This window comes from Lygodium microphyllum, chromosome 5 (assembly GCF_053477565.2).
Source record: "Lygodium microphyllum isolate KBCC chromosome 5, Lygodium_microphyllum_v1.1.10, whole genome shotgun sequence".
Classification (NCBI taxonomy): Eukaryota; Viridiplantae; Streptophyta; class Polypodiopsida; order Schizaeales; family Lygodiaceae; genus Lygodium; species Lygodium microphyllum.
In genome coordinates, this window is record NC_141139.1 from 40,010,153 (window position 1) to 40,026,700 (window position 16,548).

The 16,548-nt window shown below is 38.6% G+C and overlaps 1 protein-coding gene across 1 annotated transcript; it reads right to left on the reverse strand.

Moving 5' to 3' along the window:
* Positions 1–579: 579 nt before the first annotated feature.
* LOC148035716 (peroxidase 29-like) lies at positions 580–4,707 on the reverse strand. Its single transcript, XM_087677720.1, has 3 exons — positions 4,221–4,707; positions 3,189–3,543; positions 580–1,338 (listed from the first exon to the last, which is right to left on the reverse strand). The coding sequence occupies exons 1-3, from the start codon at positions 4,455–4,457 to the stop codon at positions 950–952; spliced, it is 981 nt and encodes a 326-aa protein (XP_087533846.1). The 5' UTR covers positions 4,458–4,707; the 3' UTR covers positions 580–949.
* Positions 4,708–16,548: the final 11,841 nt, after the last annotated feature.

Here is a 16,548-nt window from a genome sequence, read left to right on the forward strand (position 1 = left end):
TATTTTTCTTCCACACAAAAGAATCTATAGCATGATACAAAAACTCATATGAAAGTACTAGAACATATGCACATTTGGTTACTAAGTGTAAACCCACTAAAGATATGTACAAGGTTATAATCTAGTCATAGAACCACTAGCATATCCTCCATGTCAATCACCTAAAATGCTAGTGAGAAAAGGCTTACCACATCACCAAGGTGTGTAGTGGATGTTGACTCTTTGATACAGATATGTATCTTTTTTTATTGCATTTGGAGTGGTTGTGTTGGTGTTATTTCGGATACATACCAACACCACCACTCAAAATGCAATAAAAAAAGATACATATCTGTATCAAAGATGATATATTGCTTCAATGTTGCCATATTTGTCCAATTGCACGTACAATGAAGTAGCACTTCCAAAGTGTTCCACCAAAAGAGCTAGGAATCAATATTAAAAGGTGCATTACCAATATTTAGCTAAGTTTAACAAAACTAAAATATCAAAGTATAGCCAAAATCATTGATTATGTTTAACAAAACTATGAAGCAGTATGACAATTGCATTAGCCACATCAAAGAGAAACATAAAGAAAAGCCTTAAAAAATTTTCATGAACAAACTAGGCTCAAAGAGGTGGAACTTACATCACGGCAAGCTAATTTTAAAGAAGGGCTTTTTTCTTCTTTTTTTCTCAACTTTTGGGGACAGGAATAACTCTAAATACAAGTGGAGAAGGATAAAAGAATAGATAAAAGAGCTAGGAGATTACAAATGGATAAGTAAAGAAGGCAAATGTAATGGTGGGATTGATTTTAAGGAGGGGAGAGGAGGGATGGATTTATAATTATACTTCAGGAGTGGTTACTAAGGATTTAAATGGGATTAATGACAAATGATGATGATGATGATGATTATTTCTACTATTTATTTATTTAATAATTTATTTATTTAATAAAAAGAAATCAGTTGACAAAGTGGCAATTTTGGCGGATTTGGCCTTGAGAGCCGGTGAGGGGGGCGGTGAGAGAGAGCTTGATGAAGGCCGACGAGAAGGCCTCGAAGAAGTCCCGCGGGTTGGCGCTATAGCGCTGCACGATCGGGGCCGTCCGCGGGTCCCGCGCAACCTCCGAATCGACGGTAAACAGGCCCCGCCCCGCCGCCGCCGCCGCGAAGTACTGCGTGTCGAACACCAGGGACGTCATGTCGTTCTGGATGACTGGCAGCTGGCTGAACCTCGGCGGGCACCGCAGCCGCAGCACGCTGTACATCAGGAGACCCAGGCTCCTGTCCCTCACCGGGTACAGCCGGTTCGCCACGCTGGCGCAGTGCCCCACGCCCAGCGTGTGCGCCCCTGCCACGTCAGCATTGTCGGACTTACATTTCCAAAAGCCATTTTCATGCATTTACTTTTTTACGATTTAAAAAAAATTCTGCCAAAAAAGAAAGACACTTTTGAAAATTTTGTGTTAAAAAAACGTTAGGTTGCTCAGGATCCAACCTCAGACTCTACGGGGACTGTAGGTATTTTATTTTATTTCTTAATAATAATATAATATTCAAGCATTTATTTTACTCCGCTTACAGTATTCACATTTATTTAATTTAATTAGTTATTATTCACATATTGTTGTGATTTCAAATTTCTGCCAGTGCTTTTAAAAAGGTGGCATTTCTAAGCACGTGTGGCATTGAAGTTTACTGGTTATCCGATTATGCATGTCTGAAATTTATAAAATATTATTTACATTTTTAAAAAATAAATGAGTTCTGCCACATACTTAAATTTACCGAAGAAGACTATTAATTGCAATTTGTTGCGATCTCAGCCAGATATATTATTTTTTAAAGCACGAAAAGGAAACGTTGACTATGGACTTTTTCAACTTGACCTGTGTAAAATATTCTCAATTTTTTCCTAAAACATGCTTTACATTTTTGTCCATCATAACTCTACTTTCGGAATATCTACGTCGATATGAAAGATAAAAGTACCGTTGAATGCGAAATATTTAATGCTTAATGTTTTCCTTTCACTACCAGTAGCACCGTATGTGAAAGGTACTTAGTAAAGGATGAGAAGAGCAGGGTTAGTAGTTACCCAGGTAAGTGCTTACCGACCCGTGACACCCCTGTGAGAGAGATGTCCTTCGGTGATATAGACTAAAGAAGTCTTACTTTCCCCACAGTTCAAAGAACAGTTGGCGCTGTTAGTAGACTCTACAGTACTAGAGATCATGTGTCAAACACAGTGAAAGTAGTTACAGTTATGATCGTGGCAGAGTAGTTTGGTCAGATTGATTGAGCCTCCTCCTTCCTTTTCTTATTTGCAGCAAAACAGCTTCTACCATCACTGCTCAGTTGCTTGTACCCGCCTCCAGGAGTCATTTCTACTCATACAAAGTACTTACATTTAAATGTCCTTTCTACTTGCTATCCTCGGGTGTCATTTCCACTATCCAAAGTATTAAATGTCAGACCAACCTCTCATTGGGGTCACGGGTGATTGATTGTATTCCACCTAGCCTTATATCAGCATGTACCATATGTTTCATGGATATGATCGGCAAATGTTTTCCTTTCTATCCAAATCTCTCTCTCATCCGGCTAAAAAAATGAAACAGAGATGGAAAATAACAAGCACCAAGTAGAATGATGCTAATAGCTGAAGGAATTGCAATCTACTGAGCAAAAGCACCATAAGTCAGCCGATATTCTGCAGCTACATCTACTGGGTAAAACCTCCATCAGTCAGCAGATATTCTGCAGCTACATCTACTGGGCGAAAGCAGCATCAGTCAACAGGTATTCCATAGCTACATCTACTGGGCGAAAGCACCATCACTCAGCAGATATTCTGCAGCTACATCTACTGGGCGAAAGCACAATCAGTCAGCAGATATTCCATAGCTACACCTACTAGGCGAAAGCACCATCACTCAGCAGATATTCTGCAGCTACATCTACTGGGTGAAAGCACAATCAGTCAGCAGATATTCCATAGCTACACCTACTAGGCGAAAGCACCATCAGTCAGCAAATATTCCATAGCTTCATCTACCACTGAACTAAACCTCTTATGCTCAGACAAAATCCACCATTTCAAGCCAATGCAGCATAGACCCTTGTGCGATATTCATAACCACGTTTGAATGGGAAGACAAAAACATCAGAGAGAGACTGAAAAGGAGAGGATGACCTTACCTAAAATGGCCACACTCTCCTCTAAGGTCATGCCCTTAGAAGCAAAGACTTGTAAGAAGCCTTCAAAGCTCACGTCAGCAGAGGGCAGCTCAGCACTGGCCCTGTCGCTGCTTGCAGTGGTGCCGTCTCTCCTGCCCAATGGAACATCAATCAAGGGGCCCCCCGCAATGTTGACCGCATCCCGGGCCGCCAACGCGATGATGTCTGCGCACGACACCGTGCCAGGGCATACATTCTCCACATTGGCCTTGATGGCATCGATGAATTCCAGCCTCCTGATCCCGAGATTGGCAGGAGACTCGAGCTCTGATATAATCCCTCCCTGAGAGTCTAGCAAGATGGAGGCATCACACCCCTGCAGCAATCATCACACGTTACAAAATGCCCCAATCAGGAAAGCTCAGCAATCATCACACTTCAGTTAGGCAATCATCACACTTCAGTTACAAAATGCCCCAATCAGGCAATCATCGCACTTCAGTTACAAAACGCCCCAATCAGGCAATCATCGCACTTCAGTTACTAAATGCCCCAATCAGGAAGGGCCCGTGCCAGTTACTACTCGTGTTGCCACATTATATCTACAAAAAGTGGGCAAAAACGTCTCAATCGGGAAAGATCATGCTTGTGATCCGTTATATTTGCTTAGGTACCGTAAAGAAGTAAAGAGGATTACATGGGAAAACTTCTCATCCTCACTAGTTATGTATCACATAATACACACATAAATAACAAAAATGGCCCTCAATTAGGAGGGCTCTCGCCTTGTTTACTGGGGTTTTTTAAAGATGGCAAAAATGCCTCCATCGAGAAAGCTTCTGCTCCTGATAAAGTATGCACCATGCAATATAAACAAACAAGTTATGCATCATCTTGCCTTGTGATTAAGCTAGTGGACAAGTAAAACTGGACCAATTGGGAAAATTTTTGCTCGTGGTGCAAGGGCTGGATGCATCATGCATGTGCTTAGTGGGGGATTGGGACTGATTAATGCCAGTGAGTGGCAGGTGTGCTCCATTGATGGTTTGTTACCTGCACTTGGCAATCATGGAACAGGAGGCGCAGCAATGCAGCAGGGGCGGTAGGGTCTCGTATAAGGTTGGCAGAGATGGTGGCCCGGACAATCATTCTCAGATTAGGGCAGCTCTCGTCGTAGTAATTGGGGGTGAGCTGAGCAAGGCAAGGGGCCTGACTTGCCAAAACAAGGAACAGCAAGACAAGAGAGAGGAGGGGCAATGCAGAGCATTTGGGAGGGCAAAAAGCTGCCATGGCAGCCAACGTTTTCCCAAAAGGGAAGGGACGCACACAGAAGACTTAGAGAGAGAGGAGTCAGGACTTGTCAAACTCGAGCACAAGCTATGGCTATAGAAGCATGGAAGAAGCTCACTGTAGGACCTCTCTCTCTCTAAATCATCCCATGCAGAGAAATAATTTAAAGATATAAGCTTGCTCCCAGCTTGCCACCGAAGCCCATCGCTCTCCCCTTGTCTCTCTCTCTCTCTCTCGATGTACTCTCTACCAACCTACCGCTCGGGTTCCTTGATTGTAGCCCTTTTCCTCTCATTTCACCCGATTTAATGTAGGTAAAAGCTGGCTACCCTTCCTTCATCATGATTCGTGACCTCTGTTTTTTCTTTTTGAGGCTCTACCTCCCTCCCAACTCCCCTAATTAAGTACCTCCCAGCGTTATGCTGCACCCCAGGAGTCCCATGCTATCTCAATATACTTGAATGACTTAGCTTTTGGCATTCATATGACAAGGAAACTATTTTTCTCACATAGTTGAAGGCCCATACATCCCACATGCCTTGAAGTATAGCTGAATGACATGGCAATTTTCTACTTGTCACTATAAAGTAAAAAGTTGCTCACTTAGAACTAAAATTTCGGGTCCCACATTTAGCCAATTGTACGTGCTGACAAGAATTGGACCTAGGAGGGCAAGTGAGTTGGTCCTTGTGCGAAAGATGAAACAAGGAAAATATCTCCTACTAAAAGAGTTACAATGTTGAGTCAAAATGGGCTAAGGGATAAGTGGCACATAGCCCAAACTATCAAGAAGTAGTGGCACCAACTTGGCTATTACTAGTGCATTTGGCATCGAGTTTACCATTAAACATGGTAGAAGAACACATGGCATCAAATACCACGACTTTCACCATGCGGCTTCCAACCATGTGGATGGTACACCTCTTGCAACCCCCCATTCATTGAATTAGTGTGTCTTATCTTTGCTACTCGCCATGCTCTCCCCTTTCCAAATAATCATTGCAACCAGCATGGACCTCTGTCTTCTTCAACCCTAGAACATGGTCTATTGCCCACATGAAGCTATGCCAAAGCAAATGTTGCATTTCCATTTTGGCATGATCTCTCCTGTAGTCCCCCTCCATCTTGTCAATAGCAAATCTCTAGGACCAAGCACTAGCATTTTGCTCACATGAAGCTCTACCACCATAGAGCAAATGTTGCACCTCTAGTTTGGCGTGATCTATCATGTAGCCCCCTCCATCATGTCAAGAACAAATCTCCAAGACCAAGCATATGGTGGAGATGTGCACGTCATAGTTAACATGGTGAACAACATACTACACTCCTTCCCATTTATACAAGGAAACCCCCCCTTCCATGGGTCAAGCTCCTCTCTACATCTCATCCACTACTCCAATGGAGTCCAAGTCCCCCACTATGCAATTCATAGGGCATAGCAATGCCATTTTGTGTCCCATAAATGACATAAAATGACATTGTTACAAGCAACACTTACGTGCTATCAATAGCAACATGTTGCATATGCAATGGCAAACATCGCATAAGCAATGTATAACTTTTAGTGTCACTTATACGATGCTAATCTTTTTTTAAAAATCTTAATAGATCACAAAACTAATCTCCCCTCTCATACTCTCACTCTATCTCTATCTCTTGCTCTCCATCCCTCAATCTCTCTTCCTCTTACTCTTTCTTGCAGACACCTGCACACATCTTAATAAGTATATGATGAAGGCATGTTAATATAGCAATTATGCAAACAAACACAATTAATTTAGAACTCCTATAATATCAACTTTCTTATAACCACTCGAAAAGCTCATCTTTGCCCATATAACTCCTTCTTCTTTAAATTTTCTTCAATGTGCATGAGTCTTAACCTTGGAATTGACATTTCATATACCAATCCAACCATACATCTCTACACATAACACGGTAAACCCTATCACTTACTCCCTCCTCTATATATATTTCACATAAACATGCATAGCACTTAAATACACTAGATTACACTAATACACTCACAAACACCATGAAAGAATCAAGTACATGTCACCCTAGGTTATAGTTCTATGACCATTTATATTTTATCTTGTGCTATTTTAAATACATACAATACTAAGCTCCATATAAGGATAATTTAAACCCAATACACAGACATAACATTCTCTTGTATTGACCTTTATATCCTAAGAAAAGAGGATATGCATGCATGCAGTGTGTGTGTGTGTGTGTGTGTGTGTGTGTGTGTGTGTGTGTGTGTGTGTGTGTGTGTGTGTGTGTGTGTGTGTGTGTGTGTGTGTGTGTGTGTGTGTGTGTGTGTGTGTGTGTGTGTGTGTGTGTGTGTGTGTGTGTGTGTGTGTGTGTGTGTGTGTGTGTGTGTGTGTGTGTGAAATAAATGTGTTACTTGTAAGTTTTTGTACCCTAACCTAGTCTTTAAAATAATTTTTTATGTTATGTAGGTTTATAAAGTTTAATAACTACGTGTTGAATTTGGAAAATAATTTAGATTTCCAAAGTGTCTCTAGGAATGTAGAAGGAAAGGAATGCACACCTATTTCACCAAGTTCTAGATATTGATTATTTCAATATTTCCTCTTGGATAGGGTTCCCATCTATTAAAATGCAGCCCCAAGAGTTAAAATTGCTATAACTTGAAAAGCAAAATGCAAGACATAAACCTAAATAAATTGATAAGCTTTAAAATTGTTATCATTAGCTACCACTTTTGGGAGAGATTGAATGTGAAAAATGGTTGTTCTTCCACATTTTGGAGCTTTTCCTCATAAAGGAGCATTGGCCATGCACCACTAGGAAAATGAATGAAGTATAGAACTGAACATATTGTCTATAAGTACCAAGATGGTTAGCCCTAGTCTTGTGTCCTAATAATGCATTCTATTTTCAATATGCATCTTATTTAAAATATATGACTTAAGAGAGATTTGTGTTCTTCTAACATATACACGACTTTATGATTGTTGGCCAAATGAAAAAAGTCCTCAACATAACTCACTCACCAAAGAATATACTCAAACAAAATGAATGGCATGTGCATTGGGAAAGCAACTGTGGTGTGCTAATCTTGCCAATAAACAGTAAGGTGCATTAGAATACCAATAGTACAAAGGGATAGAGCTTGTCCATCCCACTTGAAACGATTGTATTGATCCAATATGAGATTTTGATCTACTTTTCCTCTTGAGATGTAGTAGGACAATAAATATGGTAGTTCTTTATACTTTTCCTACGAGAACTTTTGTTGTTGTTTCTACACAAAAATTGGATATGGATAGCCATAACAATTAATAAGGTAAATATAATCAAGGATGCACTTCATAAATCGATATAGAAGATCATGTCCCCAACAACTAACAAGGTAATGTTCACACTAGCCTTGTAAGGAAAACACTATTCTAGGGTGCCATTTCTTCCTTTGGAGGTCCAACCAAACCATGAGGAAATATCATATGCTAGTAACTAGTTGGACTATCAGCCATCTGATCAATTATGGACCACCTTATCATTAAAGCACACAAGCAATCGTAGCCACTCAATGAATTAGTTATGCTCATTTGGTCCTCTGATTTCACACCATGGCATGGATAAGAATCCCACTTGATGCTTAGTAAATTGTCTAATGATTCTTTACTCCTCCTCTCATCTACTAACTTGTGATTGCCCTGCCACAACTAACCTATTTGGCTGAAATGAAACCACCTTCTAGCCTGTCCACTCAAAAACAACCTTCAAAATCTTCTAGACATATTCTTCTTAATGAACTAATCTATATAAACCACAGCAACATACCTATGAACCACAATTTCTTCCTTGTTGTGCTTCACCAATATCATTTTGCTTATGTTGTCTTGCCGAATCTTGTGCAATAGCTCTCCCTCTCCCAAGCAGACTTAAAATATGCAAGGTAGTTTGACTTATCGATCCTTCCATCTTGAAAACTTTAATAAGCTATATTTTCATCCTTCCATTTCGAAAGCTTTGATAAGCTATTAATGTTTAAATTGGTATCTAGCTCATCCCCTTCTAATTATAGCAAATCTATCGCACTACTATAAGATAGATAATGTGGCATTCTCCTTATGAAATGTAAAATTTATGCTCCTTTCTATAAACTTATGTCTTTGAATATGGTCAAATCACCCTCTACATTCACAAACAAAAGGCGCCTTTTATTTGTGACAAGATCTATGGCTTCTCTATCTTCTAATTAGGTACAATTCAAATGGTGTAAAGGGGATAACAATTGAGGTTGTCCCTTGACACCTACAAACCATCAATACTTTTTGGTCCTTACTAACTAGTGTTTTCAATTGGCTTACAAGTACGATGATCACCTCTTAATGGTGTAGTTGGTACTTTATTATGAAAATTGTAAACTTATTTCATATTAATTCACAACAATCTTTAACTTACCACATAATTCCAATGTATTCTCCTATTGCGGATGATGGTTTATAACTACCTACTTGTAATTCATATCAAACTTTATTCTTTGAAATATTATTGAAATATGATTTGCAACAAACATAATGCAATCTACATTCTTTACATGCCACTTTGAGATTGACAATCAGTAATCTAGTTAAGTACTTTTAGTGATGAGCTTATTGATCTCACACATGCGCACGCGCGTGCATGCGCTTGCACACACACACGCACGCACACACGCACGCACACATGCATGCACACACACGCACACACACACACGCACACGCACATGCACACACACACACATGCGTGCACACACACACACACACGCATGCACACACGCGCGCGCACACACATGCACACGCACACGCACATGCACACGCACGCACACACACACCCATGAACACACACACGCGCGCGCACACACACACACACGCACACGCGCGCGCGCACACACGCACCCACGCACGCACGCACGCACACGCACACGCGCGCGCGCGCACACACACACACACACACACACACACACACACACACACACACACACACACACACAAGTGGTTATAGTGTCCAAGCATAGCTATGATGTTTATTTGTTTTACTATTAATAATGTTGATTGTTACCCTTTTAGAATACATGGTATATTGAATTCCTTGCTCTTGGCTATGAAGACTCTCTTCTAGCACCTCCCATATTTGTTCGAGGACCATTTACATGTATCAAAAGGATGTGGAATTTCATCATACAGTCAATCAACTCCAACTCCTCCATTCTTGCTAATTACCAAAATTCTAAAGCTCTCCTTCTTTTGCAATTGGATATTGTTAGATGGCTTAAAATATATCAAATGCATCTAATGGACCTAAAAGAAAAGCAATGATCACTAAGCTGAAAGTTCTTGCTAAAGATCTCCCAAAATGCGTAGAAGAGGATGAACCAAATGCATGTAGACTAGCTTGATTCTTCAAAAAAAAAACTTAAGTTCATATTTACTATCAATAAAGTCACTTTCACCTCAGAAAACTCCAAACTAAGAATGTGATTTGGAATCCTTTCACCTTCACCAAGTCTTGAAAATTTTGAATATTCCTCTCTTATTCCTCCATCATAATCTACACTCTAGCCACTAGTTGACATACCCCATCATGGGTAAAGGTATCTTCATTGTTTGGCACCATGTACCTAATGGATTTGCTTCTATGCAAACATTTGAGGTAAATTGTTGTCCATCACCATATGGTCTTTGTTGGCCACCTAGACTCAAAAGGAACTCGATGGTAGAAAGGATACTAAAATCCTATATGGATGTATGAATTATTTCAAGCCTTTCATCAAGTGTGCATGTTACACTACTAGCCACAAGTCAAAATGCAAAAATAGTTCAATTTTATGGGTTGACCATGCATTGTATACTACAAGGAAAAGGAAGCATAGTGATGACGGTTTTCGACACGATTAGGTAGTGTTGCCATAGTGAGGGACATTTTTTTATATAGCGATTAGGTGGTATTGCTAAAAGCATCGCTATTGGCATTAATGACACTATTAGTTATGCTTATAGTAAAGCCAATAGCGATAATGTACTGAGAAAAAAAAGAGCCAAAACCGGAGTGCAGTATTTTACAAGTTTGTAAATGAGAGAAAGTGAGTGAATGCAAGAGAGGGGGAGAGAGCTCAAAGCAAGTGTGTGTGTGTGTGTGTGTGTGTGTGTGTGTGTGTGTGTGTGTGTGTGTGTGTGTGTGTGTGTGTGTGTGTGTGTGTGTGTGTGTGTGTGTGTGTGTGTGTGTGTGTGTGTGTGTGTGTGTGTGTGTGTGTGTGTGTGTGTGTGTGTGTGTGTGTGTGTGTGTGTGTGTGTGAGGCTACTATCGCTACCTCCATCCATAAAGAGGGAGGAGATAGGTGCAAAGGAGAAGGAGAGAAGCACAAAGGGATTCTTCTTCAAGCTTTGAGGTAAATGCATTGTTACTTCTCTCTTTGTTTTTCTTTTTTCTTTGCTTCTCTCTTTCTTTTGTTTATAAAGAGATGCATAGAGAGAGAGAGAGAGAGAGAGAGAGAGAGAGAGAGAGAGAGAGAGGTGGGAGGGAAGGGAGTTGGTTGCCTTAATACATAACCCTGATTTGTTCATTTGATTCTCTTGTATCCAAGAATAAATTGTAAAGGGTAAGTATTTCAATTAGTGAGTCACTAATTTGTGGTGGTAAGTCTCTTAGTCAATCCTCATTTTTCAATTTTCTTTTGATTAATCAATCCATGCATATCATTAAATATTTATTTTAGTAATACATGTCATCGATGTTTTCATGGAGTAGAATTCTCTTGCCATGTATATACCCACCAAGGAAAAAGGTAGATGCCGGGGGAGATATTGGGACAAACGAGAGGTGACCCTCATAGCTATTGAAGATCCCGAAGGGGTGTGACCAACCCACCCGGATGCAACTTTGCTCCCCTCTTTGGTGATTCAAAGCTTGTGTAGGAAGCCCATTCCACCATTTTACCCCTCACATAGGTATCATGAGTGGAGAAATTGAAGACTTGCAGATTTCAAGCGAAGAGCATTCAAACAAGGCTCACTAGATTATAGGGATTATAGGTTATCTTTAGATTCTTTTGGCCTTTATTAACAAGATATAGGTACTTGCAAGAATAAGAAGGAACTTGTACATTTATTGGTAGATTTCAGCCATTTACAGGTGTTGTGGGCTATTCCATGCCATTTACATGTTACTTACAGGTAATTATAGAGAAACAAGGTACTAGGCTCGCTATGTATAGGTCATATCCTGGTTGTTATAGGGTTTAGAGACCTTACTTTTGGAACTTGATAGTGCTTGAGAGGACAAAACAATGAATTTACAAGGTACTAGACTATTTTGTATTGCAAAGAAAGAATATTTACAAAATATTTTGATTCAATTATGAAGTAAAGTGTAATAGTTCATCTCAAAGAGTTGTTTGTTAGCTTCATTTTGAACCAAAAAATTCCTCATTCCGATATTGAGATGAAAAGTTATAGCCATTTTTGTGACAAGAGGTATAGTTGGATTGCACATTAATAGTGAGTAGAAATTGCTAGAAATAAGGGAAAAAACAAAGCCAATAAGGATATCCAACAACAAATCAAAGAGGGGTGTGAAGCAATACCTAAGCAACATCATGATGAAGAGGAATTGCATGAATATGGTGCATATAGCATACTAAATGCCACACTTTGTCACCGTGAGAATAGGATTTCCATCAAACATAATGATCTTGTTGCAAAGTTAGATCAAGTGGTTGAGCTAATGGTTTAGTCAAAGATCCAAATCAAGGAAATCAAAGAGCAAATGGTCATGCTTGTGACAACACAAATGCCTAGATCATGTCAAAGAGTCTCTCATCGGCCATATGCATTATGTAAAGTGATATTTCCTCTTCAAATCACATGTTAAGAGTGACTCCATTGCATGCCATCACCTTAGAAAATACACCAGCTTGGTCTTGAGATGACTTGGCACTCCATCACAAACTACAATAATCATTCCAGGCCCTATGACATGACCAATAATCCATATACGTATCTTGACTCACTATAGAAAATGACCTTTCTAATCTCCATAGAGACACAGAATGCAAAACTTATCTCTCTTCTCATGGATGATGGTCTCCCATAAAGGTCGCATAGTTCCCCAACAGACATAGCCCTAGCTCTTTAAGCACATTGATTGTTAGCTTCCCAACCTCACCAAAATATCTGCCAATATGTAGGTTACATCATGACCCTCTTGAAAGCATGTCGATCCCTTTAAACACACATGTAGCCTTGACACAAATAGCATCTTCTAAAAATCACCCACGTCCTTCTCTCAATTCATGCAGGTTGAACAAGGGTTATAGTATATCCAGGTCAACCACATGATGCCACCTTGCTCTTCCTTGATTCTCAAGCTAAGGTTGATGATGATATTTTACTTCATACTAATTTTAGGTTTACCCATTAGCACTCAAAACCTCATAGTGGAACTCCATTGTCGAAATTTCAATGTCGCTCTCATCATATAACACATTAATGATGTAGTATGTTAACCTTGTATATGATATTTTTGCTTTCTTGTTATATGTACTCCCTTCCATACATGTATTTGCAATCTTTACCCTACTTAAGGGGAGTTCCCCCCCCCCCCCCCCCCCCCCCCAATTTAGTATAGATAGAGTTTTCAAGAAAATGGGGGATAGCTAGGATAGCCAAGTCATGTGGCGCAAATCACATTGGCTAACTTGGGCCTTCTATTGATGTGGCTGATGGAGTGAGGCACAATGGGACTCTTAAAAATGCCCAAACTCTCCCCCAAAAAGGCTTAGACAAGTTTAGAACAAGTTGGAGTTAGTAGAAGATCAATGGGACTGATGCATACCTTAGGGTGTGACTGCCATGAAAGTTTGAAGTGAAGCTCTTCTCCTCAAGCTTAAGGAAGTGATGAAAAAACTCCTTGATTATTACTTTTTTAAATTGATTATATCTAGCTTTTATAATCAATGGATTCCTTATTTTTGGTGAATCATGATGTACAAATTTTAGTTGTTAGGTGTATGTTACATTGGTAAATGAATTGTGCAAGAATATTCAGTCTAAATAGCTAGAAGGGTGGTAGGTCTATATGTTGTAGTGGTGGTTCACATCCACTATGTAGAAAAAATATTTATTGGGAGGACCTTAAGAAAATCTGTCATTATCTTCTTCAAATGGATTGGTGAATGCCATGTTTCTATCAAAGCATCATTAGTCTTTGCTTATCTGTGAGATCTAATTCTTTCCGCTTTATGAAGAAGACACTCACATATAGAAATGGAAGTTTGCTTGAAAATTGGAAAGGTGATGGCATTAAGCTTATTGACAAATTCCTACTCCCCCTAAAGCCAGCAACAATGAGTAAGCCCCACAAGTCTACAAAATAGGCAACTACTCTCAAAATGTCACATCATCTCAAGGTAGTAGAACAAGACATCCTTCCTCTAAACTGAGGATTTTTGGTAACAAAAACATGGTCCTTTATGATCCATTTGCAAATAAGCTCTACATCTACCAAGTTAAAATGAAAAGGCATTGCATTGGAAGATTGCGGTAATACTATTAAGAAACTATTGTATGGTTGATGTAGGTTTCTCTAATTAGGAAACCTCATGGAGGGAAGTCGCTATTTTCAAAAAAATGTTGAAAGATGGTGATTCATGTTTGTTTTACAAATGTACTCATGGAAAGAATGCATTTCAAATCCCTTCTATGAGAGTTCTTTTTTGCATAATATATAACTCTTCCTCACTTGATTTGGTCATCTATCACCTTTGGATGGACTTTTCTCCCCTCTCTTAAGCAAATATTGTATTGCCCAAAGGAATGCTTCTTGAATAGAAATGATTCTAAATGTTTCTGTCACCTCTATGATTCTAAATTCTACTTTCAAGAATATCAACATGTTGTAACAGCTGACCTTAATATCATTGAGAATCCTTCTCTTCCAAAGTTTCTCAAATTAAGGCTTAATCACATCCCCTCACAACCACCAAAAGATCAAAATGCAATGCAAGACCTACTCAATGATTTATTATCATTTTGTGATATAATTAACTTACAAATTTCCAATATCTCCTAATCTTTCTCCCAATTCATAGATAACAAACTTAAACTTTTGATGAATTCTCAAAATCCTCCAGAAGATGAAGAATCCCTTTGTTTTGATTCACTTACTTCTCACTTTTTCATTAGGGTTTGGATAAAGATCCAAATAATCCTTCATTCATATATGAAAAGCTTCAATTAGCTAAACAAAGGATTGATGGTCCTGATTTTGCCCTTGTGTCCTTTCTTTTTAGAAAACATTCAATACTCATAGCAAAAACAAAAAGCCCAACTAAATCTGGAATTCACAACCTCTTCCATGTCACTCTCTTCTTTTATGGCCAACTTCAAGATGTACAAAGTGGATTTTAAATGCCTTACAAATGCCTCATCTTGCCTCTACTCTGAAATAATTGCACTACTAAACACCTGCAAAAGGCAAAGCTTCAAGCTATGAGTGGAACCTTCAATCAAAAAATATTTTTGATTGCAATCCTTTGAATATTATTTTGGATCATTGACTCGGCCATTGAACTTATTATAGCCCTTCCAAAGAATGTATTTAGTGTGTGCTCCCTTCACATGAAGAAATGTTATGAATACATCCCTCATGTAGGTTCAAAAGGTTTAAAGATTACCTATCATCAATAACCTCTTGTACTTCAATTTGCTAATGCCTCCCATGTTTTATTTCAAAATTTCCCAACAAATTCTACTTGTGGTTTTTTACACAATGACAAAAAATATTTCTCCTTCAGGCTCTCTAACAAGCCATTTTAATCAATAATTGGCTTATTGACCATACTTATATTGAGTTAAATGGAAAAATTAGTAGGCAAATCCTTGGTATACCTATGGGATTCTCTTGTTCACCTATATGGTGTAATCAATGTTTATTCTACTTTGAATATACCTTTTTCTAATGACTAGCTAGGCAACAAAGATGGGACATTCTAAAGTGTTTCCAACATTATCTTCATTTTTATGATGATCTTCTCCTCATAAATGCTCCAAACCCCTTGATATTCTTTGATACCACAATCAAAGACAATGAGCCTATTTTCTATATTTATCCAAAAGGTCTCATTGATCTTGACTATTCAGACATTTTCATCTATACTACATTTCTCAATTTGGAAATAATGGCCTCTAAAGATGGGCATATTTTGAGAAGCTTTAGCAAGAGAAATGGTCTTCCCTTTGAACTAATAAGTTTCATTCATAAAGGTGGTAATAAACCTTCAAACATGGCACATAAGAATATTTTATCACAAATTCACTTTTGCTTATATTCAACAAACTCACATCTGCCTCTATTAAGATGACAATTAGACCTTTTTGCATTAATGGATTTGAAAAAGAAAAAAATGGAGATTCGTGACATCTTTTATTGAAAAAGATTCTCAAGTTCTTATGCTCAACCTCTTCGAGCCTAGAACACTCCTTTAGGCAAAAGGACGAGTGAACAAAATCGAGCAAGCCTAGAAAAGCGTGATATAGTAGAAGTCAAGTATACTTAAAAACTAAGACATGGTATTGTGGACTTTAGAACCAAGAGAAAATTGTCGAGTCTAGGAAATTGTTAGGAATCCTTGATTCTAAAATCTCATATTCCGATAAAAGACAACATTCTAAAATTAATATTATAAGTTATCATATAAAGAATAATCTAGACATTGTTTCAAGAAAATGATTGTAACTATAGTATTTTCGACTCAGTAAAACAAAGGTTAGAAAGCAATCTAGTCCTTTTTTTTAGCTTGCAAGTGAGCACTCCATATTGATCAAGAAGAAAAAAATGTGATTATGATTTCATTGCTTATGAGACTCCTTATGCCACGAAGCTCATTGTATGTAAGGTGATAAGACACTACCTATACCAGCCATTTTCTTTTGCATATATAATAAAAAGTAACATTCATGGTCAATATCATATCCCATTATGTATCAGTGCATTCATCATCCACATAATAACACATTGAACTATCCTTCACCACAACATCCACATCATACTTTGAACTTTGAGCTATCATCTCTACCAT

What these genes read in the sequence shown, in the direction of transcription:
- LOC148035716 (XM_087677720.1), bottom strand. Translation starts at nt 4,457, where the DNA reads ATGGCAGCTTTTTGCCCTCCCAAATGCTCTGCATTGCCCCTCCTCTCT. An exon ending in TCCATGATTGCCAAGTGCAG is followed by an intron (nt 3,544 to 4,220) that starts GTAACAAACCAT and finishes TGATTGCTGCAG; the next exon opens with GGGTGTGATGCCTCCATCTT. An exon ending in GGAGAGTGTGGCCATTTTAG is followed by an intron (nt 1,339 to 3,188) that starts GTAAGGTCATCC and finishes CTGACGTGGCAG; the next exon opens with GGGCGCACACGCTGGGCGTG.